The sequence below is a fragment of the Silurus aristotelis genome (assembly GCF_946808225.1).
Source record: "Silurus aristotelis genome assembly, chromosome: 27".
In the NCBI taxonomy this organism is placed as follows: Eukaryota; Metazoa; Chordata; class Actinopteri; order Siluriformes; family Siluridae; genus Silurus; species Silurus aristotelis.
The window spans coordinates 13,106,092-13,128,320 of record NC_139600.1 but is presented as its reverse complement, the minus strand read 5'-3'; the positions used below and the strand labels follow the sequence as shown (position 1 = coordinate 13,128,320).

The following is a 22,229-nucleotide window of genomic DNA, read 5'->3' as shown; positions in this document are numbered from 1 at the left end:
GGATCTTATCAGGAACATAAAAGCGATAATAAAAATAATTTATATCTCAAGGTAAAGCAGTGCAAAGCAAGTTGTAGAAATTTTTTTTTTTTTTATTCTGCTCAAAACTTCTACTTTCTCACGACAGTTTCTCTGAAATTAGGCTTTGTCAAGTTTCCCGGACCTCCGCACATTTTGTGTATTTAAAATATAACCATTCATTTGCTTTACAGCTGATAAAAGAGTAAAGTTTACAGCACAGCTACTGCATCAGCTCATAACTGTAGACAAACAGCACCTAAACGTTTCCTGTAAGTAAAAACATTTAATATGTAGGTGTTGCATTTTGGTCGTTGACATTCCCCATTAAAACCGTGTACAGTTACAATTACTGTCTAAGTAATTGATTTCTATATTTGCCCACATACATTTTAATCCTCTTACAACAGATTTAATAATGACTAAGTTCAAATGCAATACAGATATTTACTTGTAATTCAAGCATTTTTAGGCAGAAGTACTTTTCCCAAGTCTTCTTAACATAAAAGGTGATTTGCTTTACTGAGTCCAAAAATCCCAATAAATCATGATCTCTTATAACACCACTCCTCTTAATGCATCAGCAGCAGAAAAACAACGTTACATATATTTTTATACATTTGTGATCTATTTAATAGTTAAAAAAAACAAACAAAAAAAAAAGGACAGAAAAATGCTATTAGAAAATCTTTTAAGGAGAAGACTGTTGGTCCTTTTCATTAAATAGAGTCATATTGGTTACGTCTCTCTGCAGCTCAGCCTGTTGTAGTCTCGCTTGGACAACACATCAGTGTTTATAGTGACTGCTCTGTGAAGGCAGAAGGTTGCTTCCGTATATGTTTGGAGCTGCACTAAAAGTAGTCCTGTAGTTCTGAATGGAGGGGATTCTCGGTCCTGGGCCCAAACCCACACCGAAGCTGCTTCCTGGCTGAGTTAAGCCCTGACTGAGCATCGCATTGTAAGGAGAAGGTCCGTACCCAAGGCCCATATTATAAGGTCGTTGCGGATGAATGTTCGGGAGTAAAACGGGCCGCAGGTTCCTGCCGGGAGTGTTAAAGGAGAATTCGGGTGGTGGGCTGCTCGGTTTAGAGGGAGTGGAAGTCAGTGGCTCGGGTTCTTGAAGTTGCTTTGCAGATGAAAGTGCCATATCGGAAAGGTTGAGCGGGCCGGTGGCCAAGGATGGGCGCGTCCAATCGTCCTTGAAGATCTGTACGGTGAGCGTGGAGACGAGTGTGTGGAGGCGATTGGTCACATGGGCCAGCACCATTTGCTCGTTTGCGTCCCGCCGGATGCGCACGTGGACGGAGCCGGCCTGTTTTTGTTCAGAGAAAACAAAAACACGATTACTAAACCAGAAGTTACTGATAGTTAGCAAAGAAAGTGCTGGTCTACATTCATAGGCCTCTTAAAATGACAGAACAATCAGTACCCGAATTATATACCGAAATCCTGACTAACTGCAATAGATCCCAATTAATTCCAAATTAATGCCTAAAGTGGACAAATTCAGGACAATCCTGTACCTGGATTCATAAAATGACCCAAAGAGCTGATTGGGTAAATTTTGCCGATTCATATAAAAAAAACCTCGGGTAATGTTCACATCTCCGAGAGAAGAATGTGATCTCTGTGGCTGAATGGTCATAAGGGACTGATTTGCTGAGTTAAGTATTGCAAACTGCCAACGCCTGGGATTTTCACACAGCAGTTTTTGATGTTTGCATAAAATAGCGTGAAAAACGAACACCACCCAGGCAGCATTACGTCCCCCATCGAATATGAGGAGAAAATATAAAGAAGAATGTCCAAACAGTCTTGATCAGGCAGGAAGGTCTACAGCAGCTCAAAGAACCACTATTTACATCCATGGTAAGAGGGAATAAAAAGCAGACCAAGCCTAACCTCGAGGCTGAGGGGCTTAAACGGAAGGAGACGACACTGGAGGACATGCTGTCATCAGAACAAGAAATCTGAGACTACAGTGGGAAAAAGGTTCTTAGACACTCGAAAGATTAAAACAGTCCAGTTTTGGTGCAACTGTTGGTGCATCTGCGGTTACAGAAGAGTAAAATCTTTCAGGAGTTCCTCTACTAGGACTCAATAAACCACATACTAAGAAATAAATACATTTTCAGAAGCCAAATAAATAAATACAAAACAAAACAACAGCACACCAGAGAGCCAAAGCCTATTGTCCAGAAGTGTTCATTCCGGACTTCCAAAACTCCATCCAGCGTAGAGACCTGGAGAGAAAGTTGTGTATAGTTATAAAAGGGCAGCATTTGCTTGTACATCAATAAGAGGATGAAAGAACAGACTGAAAATTGTGTGATTTGGTTGATTCTGGTCAACAGCTACAAAACTCACCTCCCTAAGCACTTTGTCAAGTTGTCCAATCACATGAGAAGGAGTGGTCTAGAAAATTGTAAACATAACCAATTTTCAATTTAAAGATTATTAGTGCTGTATATTTATAAAACACAAATAGCTTTTATCATGAATTTTATTATTATTAATAGTATACCTGGAGAAGGACTTTTCCACTGTACACACTCATGGGATACATGGTGCCAAAGGTCATGAGGGCGATCGCTACAGCAGAAGCAGTGTCCACTGCATTATAGTTGCTGCAAAGTCACAGAATGCCATTTGTTAATAAGATATATATGTATATACACTTATTTTGATGATAAAAATATTAATTTACATATAGCACTGATATAAAGTCACGTTGTATATAAATTTGGGGTTTCTTTTTTTTTTTTTTATTGCATCAGAAATACATTTGCGAAAACAAATATTGGTCAGCAAGTGTAACGGTTGTTCAACTGCATTCGGGAAATGAAACGAGTTATACAACTAATGTCCTTACTTAATCTCGATGAGCATGTAAGTGATTCCAAGAGCGAACGCTCCAGCCAGGTTGATAAGAACAAAGGGATTCATGCGAGGCAAAAGAATGCTGCTCAAGGCCGGGACAATCCCGCACAGACTGCAAAATACCAAAAACAGTACAACGATTACACAAACGGCTCATCTGCGTCCAAAACTCCAGCAAAACAGCCTTTCGTTTACATGGCTCCTTTTTTCTTTTTGCTGAATTCAAATTTGTACTGAGGTAAAACTTCATCAGCTCTGACTGGATCACTACAATATCTGGACTGGAAGTAAATCCAGAGTTGTACTGCTGCAGAAAACATAAGCATGAATGAAGCATTTGGAGTTCCTAGCAGATTGAATATGTCTATAAATCTAGAAGAGGCTGAACTAGAATCAGCAAGTGACAGTAATCAACAACAACAACAAAAAACAACTCTTAATGCTGGATTAACACGTAATTAAATGTGCTTTATTTCACTATTTTAAAATAAAATCACTGAAAGTTACAAATAGAAGAGGCACATTTCTTTGTATAATCAGATAATCTTACTGGGGCACTCATAAAACCAGAGCAGAAGCCATTGATTCCTTCACAGAGGCAAAAGCCTGCCCCGCTTTCTATTCTGTAATCCTGCTTTCCTTTATGATGGAAAACACGAGATTAGCGCAAAGCAAACAAACAGTTGATATTATGTTACATAAATCCTCAATCCAGTCATTAAATCCAGTGTGCAGTAGTGAGAGATGCCGGGTTTTGGCTTTATAATCACGCAACCCTGCCATGATGGTGGAATAATTCAATCGTTCGACCAGCATTAAAAATGGTTAGGAGATAAACTGAATAACGAGCTCGGATATTTGTTTTAAGAAATGAAATACAATATACGGACAAAAGTATTTGGACATCTTACATTTCTATCCATATGCACTTCTTTCCCAAACTGGAAGACCTACGGACTGATTTTATAACGTTATAAAGTATAATAAAAATGCATATAAAGTAGCTCGAAATGAAATAAAATTTTTGCGTAGGTGGTTGAAAACTTGCTGCATGCTCTTGAAATATTTATCCATTCTTATTTTTATATGTCTTTGGAGAAATAGTACAAGCTTCAGGTTTGAAAATGCTGGCAAGGTCTTGAAACGGAAAACTGCCACATTTACTATTTAAACACCAATCGCTGGACACAACCAAAGCTTTTTGGACTAGCAGGAGAACTATCTTTCCTGAAAAGGAAACAAAAAAAAAGCTCAGACTGAGAGGAAAAGCTTGATACATGGGATCAGGAGACTAAAAAGAATCCAATGACCTCAGTTATTTACACCAGCTGTGAAGTCATGGAGATCCATGACCAGCATGACCTTCAGTTGCAGCTCTGCCCTTAAGGTCAAAAGGGGAATTTTGGGAAACCTGAAAAGGGAAAACCTGCAGATCATTTGTGCTCATTAAGTCTGTGCGTTCTTCACAATGTTTTGGTTGGGAATATTGACATCTCGGCTGCAATCGTCTCTAAACACTGAATGCAACCTCTTCTCCATCAAACCAACCTCAATAGGTCAGAACTTTCCATTTGAGGATTGAAAGATAAAGATCATTCCAGATGGATGATTTGGTGAAAAATGATCTTACCTTTGACTCAGGTCAGCCACATGCTCCTGGAGCCAACTGGTGCTGGCAGCTGGAAAAAGAAGAGAAGAAAAAAGAAGGAATCAACAATTTTGTTACCTGATCACTCCAGGGTCAGACCTTGAAGACACCAATCCCCCTGGGCAAGATTCTCAGCCCCTCATACGATCATCTAATAAACCTTTTATTTACATAAATACAGAAAACTGAAGATTCGAAGAAAGAAAAAGTTCACTAGAAGCTCCTTTGCTTCCAAGTTGTTTTACAAAAAAAAAGGTCTTCAGTACACTTAATAAATCTGTCATCACTACATGAAAACATGACCATAGCAGCATGTAGACCAGAAGACATCAGAGACGCAAACAGTAGCTCTACTAAGCATTGACCATGGTAAAGTCATTAACAGGCAAATAAATTGCATGACAAAAGCTTGATTTAAGGTCAGGGTGAGCTCCACTCCAGAGATCTAGGACTTGCAGGCATTTCTTCATTTCTTATAGATTTTAAACAGCCGAACACTGTGTATGCCATGCAGATATTTGTCCACAAAGCATAAATGCCCAGGATTATTATTACAATAGACATTTGTGAATCTAAACAGGTCCATCTAGCGCTTTACATGTACTTGATGCTAAACGGACCAAAAAAAAGTGGCAAGATCTATGTTACACTGACGATAATTTTCACCCCCCCCCAATTTACTAATGACTGTGAAAAGAGACATATATTAAAATTTTCCTTTGAACTGTAAATTTTTCATTGTCTGGCTCCAATTTCACAAGTATTCACACTGATCTCTGAAAATATTTAGACAAAAAATCTGAAATGAAGGGAGATTGAAGGAAAAAAAAGCCTACCTTCAGAAACGGAGACGAAGGGCTTGTTCTTGATTGAAAGGAGCGTCAGCAGGTTGAAAAACAGAGCCACTAAGGTCCCGACTAAAAGGCGCCCCCTGCAGGGAGGCAGCATGGTGCATATCGAGTTCAATTTAAAACATCAAAACATTTTATACGTTCGAATCCAACAAACCAAAGCGAGGTCAGGTCATTAGGGAATTATGCTGGGATTAGACACGGTGGTCTATAACGTTACCGTATTAGCTAAATGCATGAGGAGATTATGGAAAGTCTCGGCAGAAATGTGTCACTCGAAGAGTGTGGGAGAAACAGAATGGCTAGCTGAAAATCCTATTAAGGGAATCGGCTGGAAGACGAGTAAGAGTAAAAAAGGAACGAGAGCTTACGTGTGCACCTCCGGTTGCTCCATGAAGCGTTCCACGCTGCAAAGACGACACAACGTTCAGTCACAACACCGCACACAGCAATTCACTTACATTTCTGAGTCTCAGAAGACAGAACCAGTAGTATAACTGACTGAATATTAGAACATAATAAAGAAATCAAGGTTGAGCTCTTAAGAGAATTCATGTTCTCACAGAACACGCTGCCTGAACGCACATTTATAAGCAGAACAATCCTACAAAAAAGCAGCAACTGAAAAACCTTCACAAAAGCAATATACTGTAACAAGCTGTGATGAAAATGTAATAAATGATGCATTTATGACATTAAACTTTAAATACTACATTTAGAGCAGGGAGGAGGAGAGAGGAAAACGGCTCACCTTTCCTTCAGAATGAACAAAGCACCCAGCTGAATCAGTACTGTAGAGGCAAACACTGCCAGCACCTCAAAGCGTTCAAAACTAAAGAAACAATACATACGGGGAAAATAAATAAATAAATATATACTGTAAACACAACCATTCCAATACATTTGGGATCAGCAAAAACAAAACCAGGGACCCATTGTGCACTGAGAAGTAATAAGATGGTATGTAATGTTGAAGTCTGCATAGAAAATACACTATATGGGCATTTGATGTTATAATAACCTCCACTTTTTGTGTGCTCATTCAGCCACACAGGTGTTAGTAAAGTCAGGTACTGATGTAGGTGTGGTGAGGAGGCCTGGGGTGTTTTTAGTGGTCCAGTTCACCCCAAAAGTGTTTAATAGGCTTTCTGTAAAATCTGCAGCTACGATGATCTTCAGTCAGTATCACACTAAAGGTTGAGATTTTGTAGAATGAGGTGGGATTGAGAAATAAGAAATATCTGGCAGTGAATAAACTATTCTAAGGAATCTTGCACTCACCCAAATGTAAAGGCTTGACTTGGTTTTTTCATGGCCACCCAGGAGCTGATGAGGCATGTAATCAAACTGGAATGGACAAATCAGAGATTTCATTTTTAATACAAATACTTGAGATATTATTAAAAACTTTAATAGCAGTTTCAAGAGTAGTTACTTTCACTTACCCACAGTAACTTACTCTTACTTACCTACACTTACTTATAGCTACTTACACTTACTTACTTACACTTACTTACTTATAGCTACTTACACTTACTTACTTACTTACACTTACTTACTTACTTATAGTTACTTATAGTTACTTACACTTACTTAATTACTTATACTTACTTACACTTACTTACTTATAGTTACATATACTTACTTATAGTTACTTACACTTACTTATAGTTACTTACTCTTACTTATAGTTACTTACTCTTACTTACAGTTACTTACTTATAGTTACATACACTTACTTATAGTTACTTACACTTACTTACAGTTACTTACTTATAGTTACATATACTTACTTATAGTTACTTACACTTACTTACTTACTTACACTTAATTACTTATACTTACTTATAGTTACTTACACTTACTTACTTACTTACACTTAATTACTTATACTTACTTATAGTTACTTACACTTACTTACTTACTTACACTTAATTACTTATACTTACTTATAGTTACTTACACTTACTTAGTTACATATACTTACTTACTTACACTTACTTAATTAGTTATACTTACTTATAGTTACTTAAACTTACTTACTTATAGTTATATACACTTACTTATAGTTACTTACACTTACTTATAGTTACTTACACTTACTTATAGTTACTTACACTTACTTATAGTTACTTACACTTACTTATAGTTACTTATACATACTTACATACACTTAGTTACATACACTTAGTTATATACTAGGGGTGGCATGGTTCACAAAACCCACGGTTCGGTTCGTATCACGGTTTTAGGGTCACGGTTTTCAGTTCTGTATGGTTCTTGTTATTTTTTCTTTTAATCTTCAACACTCCACAGCATTTAATATATAGCTTACGAGCTTAATTATACACAATTTAGGATACAGTATTAACATTTTTGTAATGTATTCATGCACTAACTGAATTTGACTTGACTTTAAGCACATTATTGGTACCATCTCTGAGTAAAAGCACGGTGAGATTTTGATACAGAAAGAGAGAAGACATTGATGATGACATGCTTTTAGTTTATTTGGCTTAAAAATTTTTTTTAAAAATGTCGGCGAGAGGGAATATTAAACTGCGGCTCGAGTACATTCAACACACTGGATTTGAACGACGCGGGTGCATCCGCCAACTCCGGGCAGCCTTCATTATGTCCTCCACATGCTATTTCTGCAGCACTCCTTACTTAACTTTTACTGTCTATATGTATTTTCACGCGAAACTGTCTGAGGTGAAACTGAGCACGGGGCTACATTGCGAATGCATTGAACAGTGTGACGCACACACAAACCGAACCGAGACAAGCGAACCGAGCGGTTCGGGTGTTTTTCCATGTACCGTGCCACCCCTATTATATACACTTACTTCCTTACACTTACTTACAGTTACCTACACTTAATTATAGTTACTTATACTTACACTTGCACTTAGTTACATACACTTATACTTACTTATAGTTACTTACACTTACTTATATTTACTTACAACTACTTACACTTAATTATAGTTACTTATATTTACTTACACTTTGTTACATACACTTACTTATAGTTACTTACACTTACTTATACGTACACGTACTTACTTACAGAACACTTAAATGAAGGCAAATAAAGGTGCCAAGTTCTATCAATTTACTTGTTTTTTGTTCCCCTCAGATGCATGTGCTGTATCTTTTATTTTAATTGTTTTTAATTTATTAATTTTTTTAATAATTTTTTTTATGTACCAGGTGGGACCAATTATTAGGGGTGTATAATAAAAAAAAAAAAAAAAAAAAAAAAAAAAGGTAATTGTACATTTCCTGAATAAGTGCCTTAACTGAATAAATCGATAATTGAAACTTTATAAATCACATGATAATATATGATGCATTCAGTCTCATAGCAGCAGGTAACAACAACAACAAAAAAGAATCTGTACATTTAAGCTTAAAAGAAGTGCCGAGCGTTGGCTAAGCTTGTGAAGATGTCGTGAAGAGACACTCACCTGAAGAGATCGAAGATGGTGAGGTATGTGTAAGCAGTTAAAGCTGAAACAGAAAGCAAGAGGTTTGTGGTTAGAAAGCAGTGAATTATACAGATCAGTAAACATACTGGCGGTGCACTGAATAGAGACTTGAATCCAGAGGATCGCTCTGCTATTTTTCAACATGAAAGTTTTCTTTCAAATATTTGAACGTGAACATTGTGGAAAGGATGTAGGATAAAGACGAAGTCTACGCACATACAGTAATTGCCGGATGCATTACAGTGTTCTTGAAATTCAAGTTGGATGGTATTCATTTTCTGTTTGTTGGGTTGTATGATTTACAAGAACACCTTCGAACACAATATTTTGAATAGTAACTGGGTTCAAATGAACATCTGCAAAATGCGACAGAGAAAGAAATATACAAGATTTTGTATAGTGATAGATAGCCAAATCCCTGGTGGAGGGGAACCAAATCCTTGTAGCATATTGTGAGCAGATTAAGGTCACTTGTGTATGTTTACAGAACCGATCAATGCGTATGAAAGGAGGAGAAGCAGCGGTGGAAAACGGAGCCGGACCAGGGAGCTAAATATTTAATAAGCGTCTGCAGGGCTTGAGCGCCAAAACATGTCAAATTGCCCGATGCTAGCTGCCCTCCTTCCTCTCAATCTTCCCCCCGGTGGGACTGTAAAGTCCATTAAAAAGGCATTAAGCGTCGCCTGGTTATTCAAAACAGAAGAGTAAACTTTAAGGAGGCGCAGACGCGGTGATCGGGTGTGCCGTCTGACGTGTGGTCTCGGGACCGCGGCGGAACCTGGTATTTTTGGTAAGTGAGTGAGAATTCGCCAACTGAAGCGCTCGACCGTCATTGAGCTCGGGTGTCTGTTGACGCGGCATGTTGAAATAATGGTAAATCGGCCCAGATGTAAACCAAAAGCCGTATTGATCGACTACAATGTAACACCTGGCGAGGGAAACAGGAGAATGTGGAAGGACGCGAGCCCTGCTGACACGAGCTTCTCTGGGGGTAAACCGAGACGCTGCTGCTGGAAGAGCCGGAGCGAACGAGCGCCGCAGAGCAACGCTGTTAATGTGGACGACAGACACAAGAGACTGGGCATATTATTGCCAGCAAATTGGATTGTGTTGAATAAATACTTAATTACGATGCTATAATATTCTCAACGTACAAAACAGCGTATGTGAAGTGGTAAGACGGTTCATGGGGAAATCATATTTGGCTCGATCCAAATCTGGAAATCTTAAGAAATATTTAAAAACAATATATACTCCACTCAGTCAATCACATTAGAATGATATAGATCTAGCACTTTAGCTTTAGCTCCATGTCTTTACATCATACTGAACTTTAGAAACTGACCATATATTTTAAGTGTATACATCAACAAATAGGATGTGTTCAAGTCTTTATTTTTTTAAATCAGGCTATGTGGACTACCCACCATACCCCCAAGCCACTGTGATTGGGGCATTACTAAGGAAACAATAAAGTATGTAATAAACTGAATTATAGAAGTCCAGCATGTAAATTCAGTCAATTTATTTTTAGGCCTGGAAGTTGTCAAATGACCAAACCAGCAGTGGCAGTTTTAAGGAAAATCTCCCTGGGATTTTATGAGAAAGAAACCAGTAAATCCCAGTAAATCCCAGTATTAGAAGTAAATGGCAATTTTCTAATGGAGGAATCATTTTGTCATGTTGGAGGCGTGTACAATTTGTATACTCATAAGATCTGGAATTCGTGATGAGTGCGTCTGAAGAAAGATCTTTTCCATTTCCTTTTATTATCTAATGACTGATAAAAACACATACTTGATGACTTAAACCATCATATGTTTTTTACGGGTATTGATCCTTCCCTAACTGAACAGCAGAAAGTGCTGCTCCACACATGATAAATGGTCAAGACTTGTCTGAAACTGTAGGAGAGTCTGGTTTTAAACAATAATTAATAGGTTTGTGTAATGCAAGGCCACAGATGGAGGAGGGAACACTAGACGTTAAGTAGGCTGTCGGTAATGAATAGAAGAGTTCAGGCACGTCTCGCAGGACTTCATATCAACGCCTTATGGCCTTCAGGGCTTCCACGAGACTCACTTATCTAAAAAGTCTAAACGATCTTAATATCTGGGAAAAACAACACACACTCTTTGTTTCGGCAATAATAATAAACATTGCTCTGAAAAACGTATATACATTCTCTCTACATTATAAATATAGTAAAATTATACCTTGCTCAGGTGTAAGACCTAGTCGGTGGCGATCTCTATGTGTAAATCGTACGGTTTTAAGCAGATGAATGCATGCAAGGGAGAAATTAGAAAAGAAGAAAATGAACTGAAAAGAAATACTTCCTTTTAGTAACAAATGTAGATATAAAATTCGGTTAAAAGACGAAAAAAGGATAATATACAGGATATATATTAGAATAGTTCGATTAAGAAGGTGAGAACAGGAAGCTGAGATTTTACTGTTTCAGACCCACTAATTTAACCACAAACACTTTGATACAGGAGCGTAGTACACCCTGGGTGGCGAATCCGTCATATACACATTACAATAAAAGGCACGACAGTAAGTTTAGACAATAAAACCAAACCCTGAGCATCACTTTGCCGAAGCACAAACAGCAGAACCCACAGCGGCTTCCTATTGTTTTCCCCCCCAGGTAACGAGTGTATTGGCGAATTTGGCTGAGACGCTATGCCACATCGATCCATCCGAAAGAAGTGTTGACAAAAGAAGGATGCGCGTATTAGATTAAAGTGTGTACATTTTCCACAGCCAGAAAGGAGATACGGTGTTTCCGATGCAGAATTTGATCTCGGCGAGCTGACTGAAGCAAGCGGCGTCCTGTAGACTCATCTGTTTTACATTCTAGTTTTTCAGTGGCATGTGAAGATTGCTTACATGCTCAAAAACAAACGGAGATGGACACAAAGACCAATGTGTGAGGGCGTCAAATAAATGGAGGTAAAGGAACACGTCGTTATTAGCGAGAAGAAGAAAGAGGAAAAGCCGCTGTGTTTCAATTATACAGATATAATTATACAGTGCAGCAGGAACGTTTTCACAGAGCTTCACTTTTCCACATTTTGTTATGTTAGTCTTTTACCAGAATCGATTAAATTCATTATTTTCTTTAAATTCTACAAACAAAACCCCAATAATGACAACCTGAAAGAAGTGTGTTTGCTTGATACTTTGTTGAAGCACCGTAGGCATCAATTACAGCATCAAGTGTTTTTGAATTTGTTACAACAAGCTGGACACACCTATTTTTGGGCAGTTCTTCAATTCTTCTTTGCAGAACCTCTTAAGATCCTTCAGGTTGGATGGCGAGTGTCGGTGCATGGCCATTTTCAGATCAGAAGTCTGGGCTCTGGCTGGGCCACTCAAAGACATTCACAGAGTTGTGCTGTTGGAAGATGAACTGTCGCCCAGTCTGAGGTCGAGTGCACTGGAGCAGGTTTTCATCAATCGTGTCTCAGTACAGTGCTGCATTCATCTTTCATTCAATCCTGACGAGTCTCCCAGTCCCTGCTGCTGAAAAACATCCCCACAGCATGATGCTGCCACCACCATGCTTCACTGTAGAGATGGTATTGGCCAGGTGATGAGCAGTGCCTGGTTTCCTCCAGACATAACGTATTTCATTCAGGCCAAAAAGTTCAATCTTTGTTTCTCATGTTCCGAAGAGGATTCAGGTGCCTTTCTCCACAGAGAAACACCAGAGCTCTTTCAGAGTGACCAATGGGTCAATGGTCACCTCTCTGTCTAAAGCCCTTCTCCCCCTAAGTTTGGCCACGCTCTAGGAAGAGTCCTGGTGGATCCAAACTTTTCCAATTTCAGATGATGGAGGCCACTGTGCTCATTGAGACATTCAATGCTGCAGAAATGTTTCTGTTCCCTTCCCCAGATCTGTGCCTTAATACAATCCTGTCTCTGAGGTCTACAGATAATTCCTTGGACTTCATGGGTTGATTTGTGCACTGACATGTACTGTTAACTGTGGAGCCCTGTATAGACAGGTGTGTGCCTTTCCAAATCATGTCCAAACAACCGAATTTACCACAGGTGGACTCCATAAAGTTGTAGAAACATCTCAAGGATGATCAGTGGACAGGATGCACCTGAGCTTAATTTTAAATGTCATGGCAAAGGCTGTGAATATTTATGTGCATGTGACTTTTTTTTTTTTAATCTTCAATAAATTTGCAAAGATTAAAAAAAAAAATAAAAAAACCCAACAACCTTAAGTGCCTTAATAACTGTTACTTGGACATTCCAAAACTCGTTTTTTTTCTCCTTCAGATTTGTCAGTTTGCTGGTGCACATGGGATCACTTTCCTGCTGCGTGGCAACATATCAGCCCAACCTACATTGCTGGACAGATGACCACACATTGAAAGAAATATTGTGGTATAAAGTGAGTTCATAATCATCATCATCATCTCACGTTTCCCAGCTCCTTTGGCTATAAGACAAACCCAGATCATCAGACAAGAGGTGTTTGTGGTGATTGGTTATGTTTGCTTTTCACCATCTTGGTCTCATTGGTCCAAAAAAAATAAATAAAAAATTTCAGAACTTCTGTGGTCCAGACGCAATTTAGCAAACCTGGCTCTTGCTGCCATATGCATTTTTTTACCTTGCTTCCTAGCCACCCTTCCATGAAAGCCATAATTGTTAGCATAATATTTTTCATTTTGCTGTCATAAACATTACCTTTCGGTCGCATGATGTAGCTCTTTGAGTTTTCTTGATATCTCTAAGCATTAAACAGTCTAACCTTAGACTGAATTTGCTGCGACGGAAACTTCTAGGAACGCTGGCGGCTGTCTGAAGGCTCTCCAGTCTTCCATGATCTCTCTTTGGAAGCTTCAGACCATAGAAACACTGCTCAGTGGAAGTTTATTGCTCTCTGTAAACACTAACGTCTATAGCCATGCCACAGTTCAGGACAGCAAAATTTGGTTGCTTTTACTGTGAACGTTCCTGAGGCTCTTGTTAATGATCTGGATGACTTTTGGTATTTCTCCTGCTATGTGGTTAACTGACGGGATAATCGCATGAATGTGAAGGTATATCTGCGTTCCTAATAAAGTTGAAGTCAGAGAAATAAGTGTTGTGTTTAGTCTCACTAAAATAACAGCAGGCATGGTCTCTGACCCTGTTGGTACAACTTGAGCAAGCATGTAAGAAACTAAATCTTCCCCTCAATGGCATAAATATTAGCGTTTCATTTCGATGTGGATAAACACCATATGGGAAGTGTACCAACACACTGTTGTCCTCTGGATCTTTTTGTCCTCTGTCTACAGGAAGAAGTGCAGATCGGTGTGCTTGGTATTGACGTCGAGATCGGCTTTCACTTCTCTGCTCGATACGTGAGCGGCGTCCTTTTCCTGTGTACCACGCAGTGGTGGCAGTTTCTGCAGTCTGTCTATATTTTTGCACTTTCCCTTACGCACACACACAGTTTGCTGATACTTAATATGTTTGTGTTTATCATTATATATATTCTATATACACTCATAGTTAACATTTGGTCTAAAAGAGTTACCCTGAAGCAATGGAGCACTCTTCTCTGAGATTGATATGTAAAAGCAGTTGTGTACTCACCCATACTGTTTGTGGAGTTGCACCACATTAGTAAGGAAGCTGTGCAGATGACATTCAACATCCCAAACAGTAAGATCTTCCATGTCTGCAACAGAGTTTAGCGTGCACCCTTTTCACAAGGTTCAAAATATTCTCAAATATTTTCAAGACATAAAAGTAGAAGAGCAAAGCAATCAATCAGAGAGAGAGAGGCCACAATTAGAAGTGTAGTTGCACCACACTGATAAATCCTTTCTACAGTAAACGTTATTGATTCTATATGAGATACAGAAGAGATGTCTCATAGTACAAGCACATTACAGAGCATTCTTAAAAAGCTGCTTAAATTAACAACGGAATGGTTTCGTTTCGCTTCTATGCGAAATATCAAAATTTTTTATTTTTTTCCATTTAAATACAGGATGAGGATGCGAGGAGATGTAAAGTGTGCCATCACCTCGGTGTACTGTTACATACCCGATTAGCCAATAATGTGTCTTGTTACTGAAACTGAAATTGTAGCCACCCCACCTCTTTCTGTTTATACAGATAACAAGATGTTCTTACAGGACCGCGATCAGGGAAACCTAAGGATTTTACCTTCTAAAAGTGCTGATTATACTTTTATAAAAAATAGTCCAATCACATTATAGCAGTTTAACCCCACATATTTATATTCCTGAAAGTATTTACTCAATATCAGATTAGCTCTACCCATTTTCTTTGCAGCATGTTAGCGCCACCTATTTACATTTATATTAAAGTGAGAAAACTGCCACTCATCAGCTGCATTCCTATTGGTTGTGAGGAAGCATGGTGGTGGTAGCACCGTGGTCTGGGGATGCACGAGTGCTGCTGGTACTGGGGATCTGCAGTTCATTGAGAAAAACATGGATTTCAACATGTACTGTGACATTCTGAAGCAGAACATAATGCTATCCCTTCAGAAACTGGGCCCAACGCCGGTTTTCCAACATGACAACTGCCTTGCTGAGGAAGCTAAAGGTGATGGAGTGGCGAATTCAGATCTGAACCCTTTTGGAATGTGGAGAAGCGCCATGTGTCTAACATCCAGCAGGTCAGTGATGTCATTATGGAGGAGTGAGGAGCTCTGGTGAATTCCATGCCCAGGAGGATTAAGGCAGTGCTAGATAACAGTGGTGCTCACACAAAGGCACTTATTGGCAGCTATTTAGACAATAATCGCTATATGTTGTTATTCGTAGAGGACTTTTGTGAGATACTGTATAGACAAATACAGAATACAAAGTACCCTGAAACATCTCCCATTGGACTTTCGTCATAAGAGGAGAAAATATCCTCTCAAGCCTAAAACAGAGACTCTGCAAAAACTCTCTCTTTCTCTCTTTTATATTTGATATAATTCATTGAAAAGGGAATAACAATTAAAAACCATGTTCGCAAGTGAATTCCTAAAGACATGACTAATAACCTTCTCAACCTTGACCTCTCCACACGCAGATCTCCTATTGATCTCGGTTGGCTTACTAAAACACAACGCGTAATCCGATCCTGCTTGGTTTGTAAAAGCGGGACGCTTTTATCGGCCAAAACTGGATTACAATCCAACCCTGACGCCCCATGACCTCATCTTCTGAAGTTACAACGATTTGCACAAGAACCTTACTGCCTTATAGGAAAACGTGCTGCTGAAAAGAAGCTGAAATATGCTGCTTAAAAATAGATAAGCAGTTCATCTTCAATTGTCCTGAAACTCGATTCCCTAAATGGAAACAAACAATTACCGTAAACAACTCGCGATCAACTCACCCGTCTGTCTGAAAGGACTACGTTGAACTCCTGGGTGAACTTGCTGAAGATGGACTTGTGCGACTTGCGGAAGGGGTGAATGGTGCCCTGCTGTAAGCAGAAGAAAAGTGAACATACGTGTGAGAAGAAGTCAAGAAAAAGTCACTGTTACTCATCAATACTAATAGAAATCTCCTGATGCTTAGTCATACACTATATACACAAAGGTTTGTGGACACCTGACTATAATATTTTTTACTGACATTTTAAACATCTCATTCCACATTTAGTCTCCATTAAATACCATATAATTGCCTCCACTCTTTTGGGAAGATGTTCCACTAGATTTAGGAGTGTGCTTATGGAGATTTGTGCTCATTCAGCCACAAGGGCGTTAGTAAACTGAGGTACTGATTTAGTGAGGATGAGGAGACCTGGGGTAAAGTCAGCGTTCACAATCATCCCAAACGTGTTCAGTAGGGATGAGATCAGAGCTCTTATAGCAGGCCACCAAGATCTTCCTCTCCAAAGCATATAAACCAGATCTTCAAGGCCATGCTGGAACAGGTTTGGGTTTCCAAGTTCAAGTGAATGCAAAATGTTATTAAAGTGCATCTAAAGACGTCCTGTACACTTGAGTGCCTCCAGCTTTGTGGTAACAGTTTGGAAAAGAACCACAGAGCAGGAAAGGTCCGGTGACCCAATACTTTTGGAAATATAGTGTATTAAGTCGCTTCTTCAGGATACAAAACACATCACAAATTCTTAACCAATTCCATTATATCTGATTTAATGGAGTACAACAACTTTCTTTGCATTTCAAAGAAATGCCCCTGTGCACAAAGTGAGCTCCTTGAAGATCTGGTTTACTTGCTTTGGAGAGGAAGATCATGAATGACCTGCTATAGAGCTCTGATCTCATCCCTACTGAACACCTTTGGAATGAATTGAAATGCTGACTTCACCCCAGGCCTCCTCACCTTATCTGTACCAGTACCTGCCTTTCGTAACCCCCTTGTGGCTGATGAACACAAATCTCCAGAAGCACACTCCAAAATCTAATGGAACATCTTCCCAGAAGAGTGGAGGGACTTATAAGAGCAAATTGGGACTAAATGCTCAAAAATCACATACTGTACTTATGAGCAGGTGACCCAATACTTTTGGCAATATAGTGTATAATATACATGAGAAAAGACATAACTTCTTGTATGTGGATTCACTTTTTGAGCATCAACCCATTTGTCAAAATCAGCGTATTTACAATATACATTCACTAAGTTTCTCCGTGAAGGGGATCTGAATGCGAGCGAAAACCCTTTCAATCTACTTCCTGTGTGAAAGCCATGTTTATACAACAGCTATCAAAGGCCATTGAACAGCAAGACTTTGTTTAGAAGTAACAAAAAAATCGAATTCCTTCAGAGAAAGAACACTTGAGCTTATACAGTGCATAAATGGCAAATATGAATAATAAAAAAAAAAGTCAGCGAATGAACATTGGACTGCCTCTGCTTAAAGGAAGCCTGAAATGGGCCTTGGTTGGATCTTCCAGCAGGATAATGAGGCAATGCATCCATCCAAATCAATACAAAAATAGCCACAGAAGCAGGGTCATGCCACGGCACTCCCAGCTCCCTGCCTCGAACCCCACCGAAAATCCTCAAACGGAGGTACACCAGGATGGACCTTGAAAATTTTCCAAATGAATCTCTAAGAAGGGTCTCAAATCTCTCGCCATATATTCTCCCACCTCATCAGGCATTGTAGCACAAGACCCAGAGCTGGAATCTCGGAAAAAGTAAGGAAGCACAAAGTTGAGACGAAAAGGGTGCCAATAATTGCCAATTATTTTTTATGATAAACCTGTGCTGGATTTGCAATGGTATGTTTTTTTGGGGAAAAACAAAAACAAAAATATCTAAATGTCAAGGCATTGTACAGGTGCCTTTGGTTTTGTTTTTTTTACTTTGGTTATAAGCATAGGTTTTTTACACGACTTAATATATTTTATTTTCATTTTCATATCAATCATTCCATCAGTTCCTGGAGTGAGCATTTCATCGCTGTCATCCTGCACTTCCTGTTTTTCTCTTTTTTTTTTTTTTTTAATTAAAGCTGGGATAAGAGGATAAAAATATTGTTTTATTAGATGCACATTGCACACAAACTTACCAGAATATAAGTGTCTGTTTCCTGTTTCTTCCTGTATACTGGTGTGTCTGAAAACAAATACAGAAAACAACTAAAAATAAAAAAGGGCAGCTGCAGTGACAAATTATATCCAAAATATGATTATTATTATATATATGTTTTAATATGCGACAATATGTGTAACACAATGACAGAGACTTTATCCAGATAATCTCCATTATACAGAATTTAAACTGCCTATACATTAGCCGAGGGACAATCCCAAACGGCTCCATATTAAACACCAAGTGCACTATAAAGGGTATAAAACCCGTTACGTAGACACTATGTAGGGCGCCTATTTAGGGTTTCATGTTCAGTTTGGGACTCGGTTCTGGACTATCCGGGTAACAGCGCTACTAAATGCAATACCCGAGTCCTTGAAGTTGATAACGTCCACTGCGACCATGTCAGGTTTATCCGCGGGTCCTATTTTCCTCTCGGTTACACCAGAAGGCACCACGTCCGGCTTCGGACCGAGTTTCCTCGGGTAGTAGTCAGAAACATGATGGTATGGTAGTCCTGATGCAGACGTGGACATTGCGTCCATCGCCATTTTGGAGCGCCGCTTCTTCTCGGGTTTCAGGTTGTGGTTTGCTGGCCAAGGGATGGCGCGTTTGCGACCCCTAGTGTTTGTGGTGGATAACGACGAGAATCAATGTTTTTTACGCTGTGATTAACCTCAAGGAATTGACATTCTAAACTCCACTTTTAAACTTTTAAATAGATTACATCATACTGGTTTACAATCATTCATCTGCACAGTTAATTATGTCTATAGCAGCATGAATTATATTGTAAATCTCTACAAGGCATGGATGAGCATATGCTAATTCACAAAGTCATGCCCTCTTTTTACATTCTGCTTGAAAACTGTTTTAGCAGTTGATGTATTGTTACTAAAATGTTAAAAGCAGTCAAAAGCATTGTGTGATAAGGCCCGTTTTTTAAAGAATGCTAACTTTCATAATAACATGGTGACAGGGTGCTTTCGTAAGGTCCAGAATGGAGAAATTTTATGCCAGACCACCAGAGGGTGCTCTCTTTAAAACCATCTTTTGGTTGTCATTTGGATAAAAAAAATAATTTCTATATGAAATGTCAAAAGAACCAGAGGTATTACACACTCATGTCAAATTAACACAAACCTCCAGAGAAAAAGAAATGAGAAGAAAAAAAGAAAATTACATACATTTTAGTGCATTACATGTTTTCATTGCTTTTTTGTTTTTCTGTTTCTTTCAAGTGATTTACATATAGTTTGAAGTCATTAATAAAATAGGAAAAGGTTGGTCTACATTAAACCCACTTTTCTCTATGAATATGGAATCTTCCTAATAAAGTAAAAAAAAATGTATAATATGTTGTTGTTCACAATTCAAATTTTTTATGCTTGGTATAAAACAGCACATCATTCATCCATTCATTCATTCATTTTCTCCCGCTTATCCGTAATTCGGGTCGCGGGGGCAGCAGTCTAAGCAGGCATACCCCGCCTTCGACTGCTGCCCAATCCTCACAGCACCGTCCCTTACGGTCCCTCCTGCAGGTGGTGAGCCCACGGGAAGGCGACCCCACGTCACTCCGACGTCACGGACCTTGATATTTCCCTCGTAAGGGACCCCCGGAGCATAGAGGGTTAAGGGCCTTGCTCAAGGGCCCAAGAGTGGCAGCCTGGCGATACCGGGGCTCGAACCCCAGACCAAAACAGCACATCAAATATACATATTTCTATCCCACATTCCGGTTGCCATTTGGATGTTGATTTCCTCTTTATCTGCTCTAACAAAAAAAAAAAAGTGCTGCCTTATATTTATTACATCTTTAACTTGATACTTGTAATTAGCCCCAGCACAGACGACATACTACTGTAGACACAAGCAATTTATCTTCCTCACATTTTTTATAATCTTTCACTTACCCAAGTATGAAATTCCTAGAATTGTAATGTAATTGCAGCATCACACCTGAAACCATTAACAATTGTGATTAATTTTAGATCATAAATTCTTTATCGATATTTTGTATTCAGAAGGAGACGAGCAAAACAACTGTAACTGGGCCAAAATGTCATATTTTACTACAGCCGTGTAAGAAAAACAATCACATTGAAAGACTATGTCTGTATTGAAAGACAGAATGTGACTAAATTCAGATTTTACGGTGAAGATCTACAAATGTCTAATTTAGATTTTCTTTTTTACATACACATTAATATAGAGTACAACATGTAATTAAATGGGATTTTTTTGCCACTGTCCAACATGTAAACATAAAATATTTTAATAGAATCTAATGATAAAAAGAAATCAAATTAAATAAAGTATATGTATATTGAGAGTATAAGTATAGCTAAAAGATATGAAAAAATGTTAGGAATAATATATATATATATATATATATATATATATATATATATATATATATATATATATATATATATATATATATATATTAGTGTAACCCTGGTATACGAGGTCGTGTCCCCTTATGCTCGTACTCTCGTTAATTTTCCCATAAGAATGAATGTAAATGCAATGAACCCGTTCCCAGTCCTCAGGCGATCGCTTATTTCAGCCCATAAAAAATGTTTTATGCCTTAATAAACACACAAATATACTTGTAACAAATTATAAAGATTACTTGGTAACTAGACATGCCATATTGCAGACAAAAATCTTGTGTGCGTACACTATTTTCCTGCTTTTCTACAATTTCTTTCTTTATTTTAATGGTTATTCTTTTTACAACCTTTTTGCCAGCGCTATCACTACAGTTCTTGGGACTCATGATGCTAAATGTATAGTGAAATAAAAGAGAAACACTATAAAAACAGACAAAAAGCACAATAATCACACAAAAGAATGACTGGGAACAATGTCTATGAAGCGACTGAGTATGATGCATGGGGACGAAGGTGACGAGCGACAAATGGGATTCAACAAGGCCATAAAAATGGTTAAAAACACTATTGAAATTCACTGAAATATGAGGATAATATTTCACTTATAAATATTATGATGGATTTTTAAAGTGTCTGTCAGCGACGTACATTACTTTGACGTACATTTCTTACATTTCCTGTCCCGGGGACAGAAGGCAATCCTGCTCGAGTGGCAGAGGATAAAACATTCCTTACACTGTCTATCCTCAGCGACCAACTTTAGCTTTTATAGAAGTGGTCACACTCGCTGGTGATCAGTTAATCAAGGTGATTTGATCAGAAGCACCTGGCTGTTACTTCGCCTCATAAATCCTCTGGAAGCAGTAAAGGTGTATTAATTGTTTCACAATGGCATTTTGTATTTATTTTAGATTTTTCTAAAAAAAAAAAAATAATAAAAACAGTGGCACAGTAATATATCATGTGTCGTATTTACATAATTCTAAGACCTGATAAGGACCAGATAATGACCAGTGCTTCTGTGGGATCATCTCTGGTACAAACAGCAAGTCTATCAGAATGTGGGTAACTTATAAAAGTCCATGTTATGTTTATACCTTTTTTTTTCCAAAAAGTTAATGAAAAGGATTGAAAGACCAATCATAGTGCTCTTTTTTAATTTTGTTGTTAAATTGTTTATCATTGTCGAAGAAGTGTATATTGATTATGATTGATTAAAATGAACGGAAGTCATTTCATGTTAAATTTACAGACTGTACACTGCTTACAATTCGTTATCAATCCCACTGAATAGTTGCAACATTGAGTGAAGGAGTAAAACAGGAAGCTCCTTCGCTTCATTGTTGCATCACGAATAGAAATGGGCAGAAGACTCTCTGCTG

The 22,229-nt window shown here is 38.4% G+C and overlaps 1 protein-coding gene across 1 annotated transcript; it reads right to left on the bottom strand.

The window, feature by feature from the left end:
• Positions 1-289: 289 nt before the first annotated feature.
• Positions 290-19,051, bottom strand: slc30a6 (solute carrier family 30 member 6). Its single transcript, XM_083532246.1, has 15 exons — positions 18,816-19,051; positions 18,426-18,472; positions 16,272-16,361; positions 14,502-14,586; positions 8,871-8,913; positions 6,679-6,744; positions 6,149-6,229; positions 5,769-5,804; positions 5,383-5,477; positions 4,529-4,577; positions 2,891-3,010; positions 2,543-2,645; positions 2,386-2,433; positions 2,193-2,261; positions 290-1,330 (listed from the first exon to the last, which is right to left on the bottom strand). Exons 1-15 carry the CDS (start codon positions 18,997-18,999, stop codon positions 806-808), a joined length of 1,641 nt encoding a protein of 546 aa, XP_083388372.1. The 5' UTR covers positions 19,000-19,051; the 3' UTR covers positions 290-805.
• Between the last annotated feature and the right edge of the window lie 3,178 nt (positions 19,052-22,229).

Coding starts and splice junctions, on each gene's coding strand:
- slc30a6 (XM_083532246.1), bottom strand. CDS start 18,999: ATGGCGATGGACGCAATGTCCACGTCTGCATCAGGACTACCATACCAT. Junction 18,473..18,815: donor TATCAACTTCAAGGACTCGG/GTATTGCATTTA, acceptor ATTTGTTTTCAG/ACACACCAGTATACAGGAAG. Junction 5,478..5,768: donor GAGCAACCGGAGGTGCACAC/GTAAGCTCTCGT, acceptor GCCTCCCTGCAG/GGGGCGCCTTTTAGTCGGGA.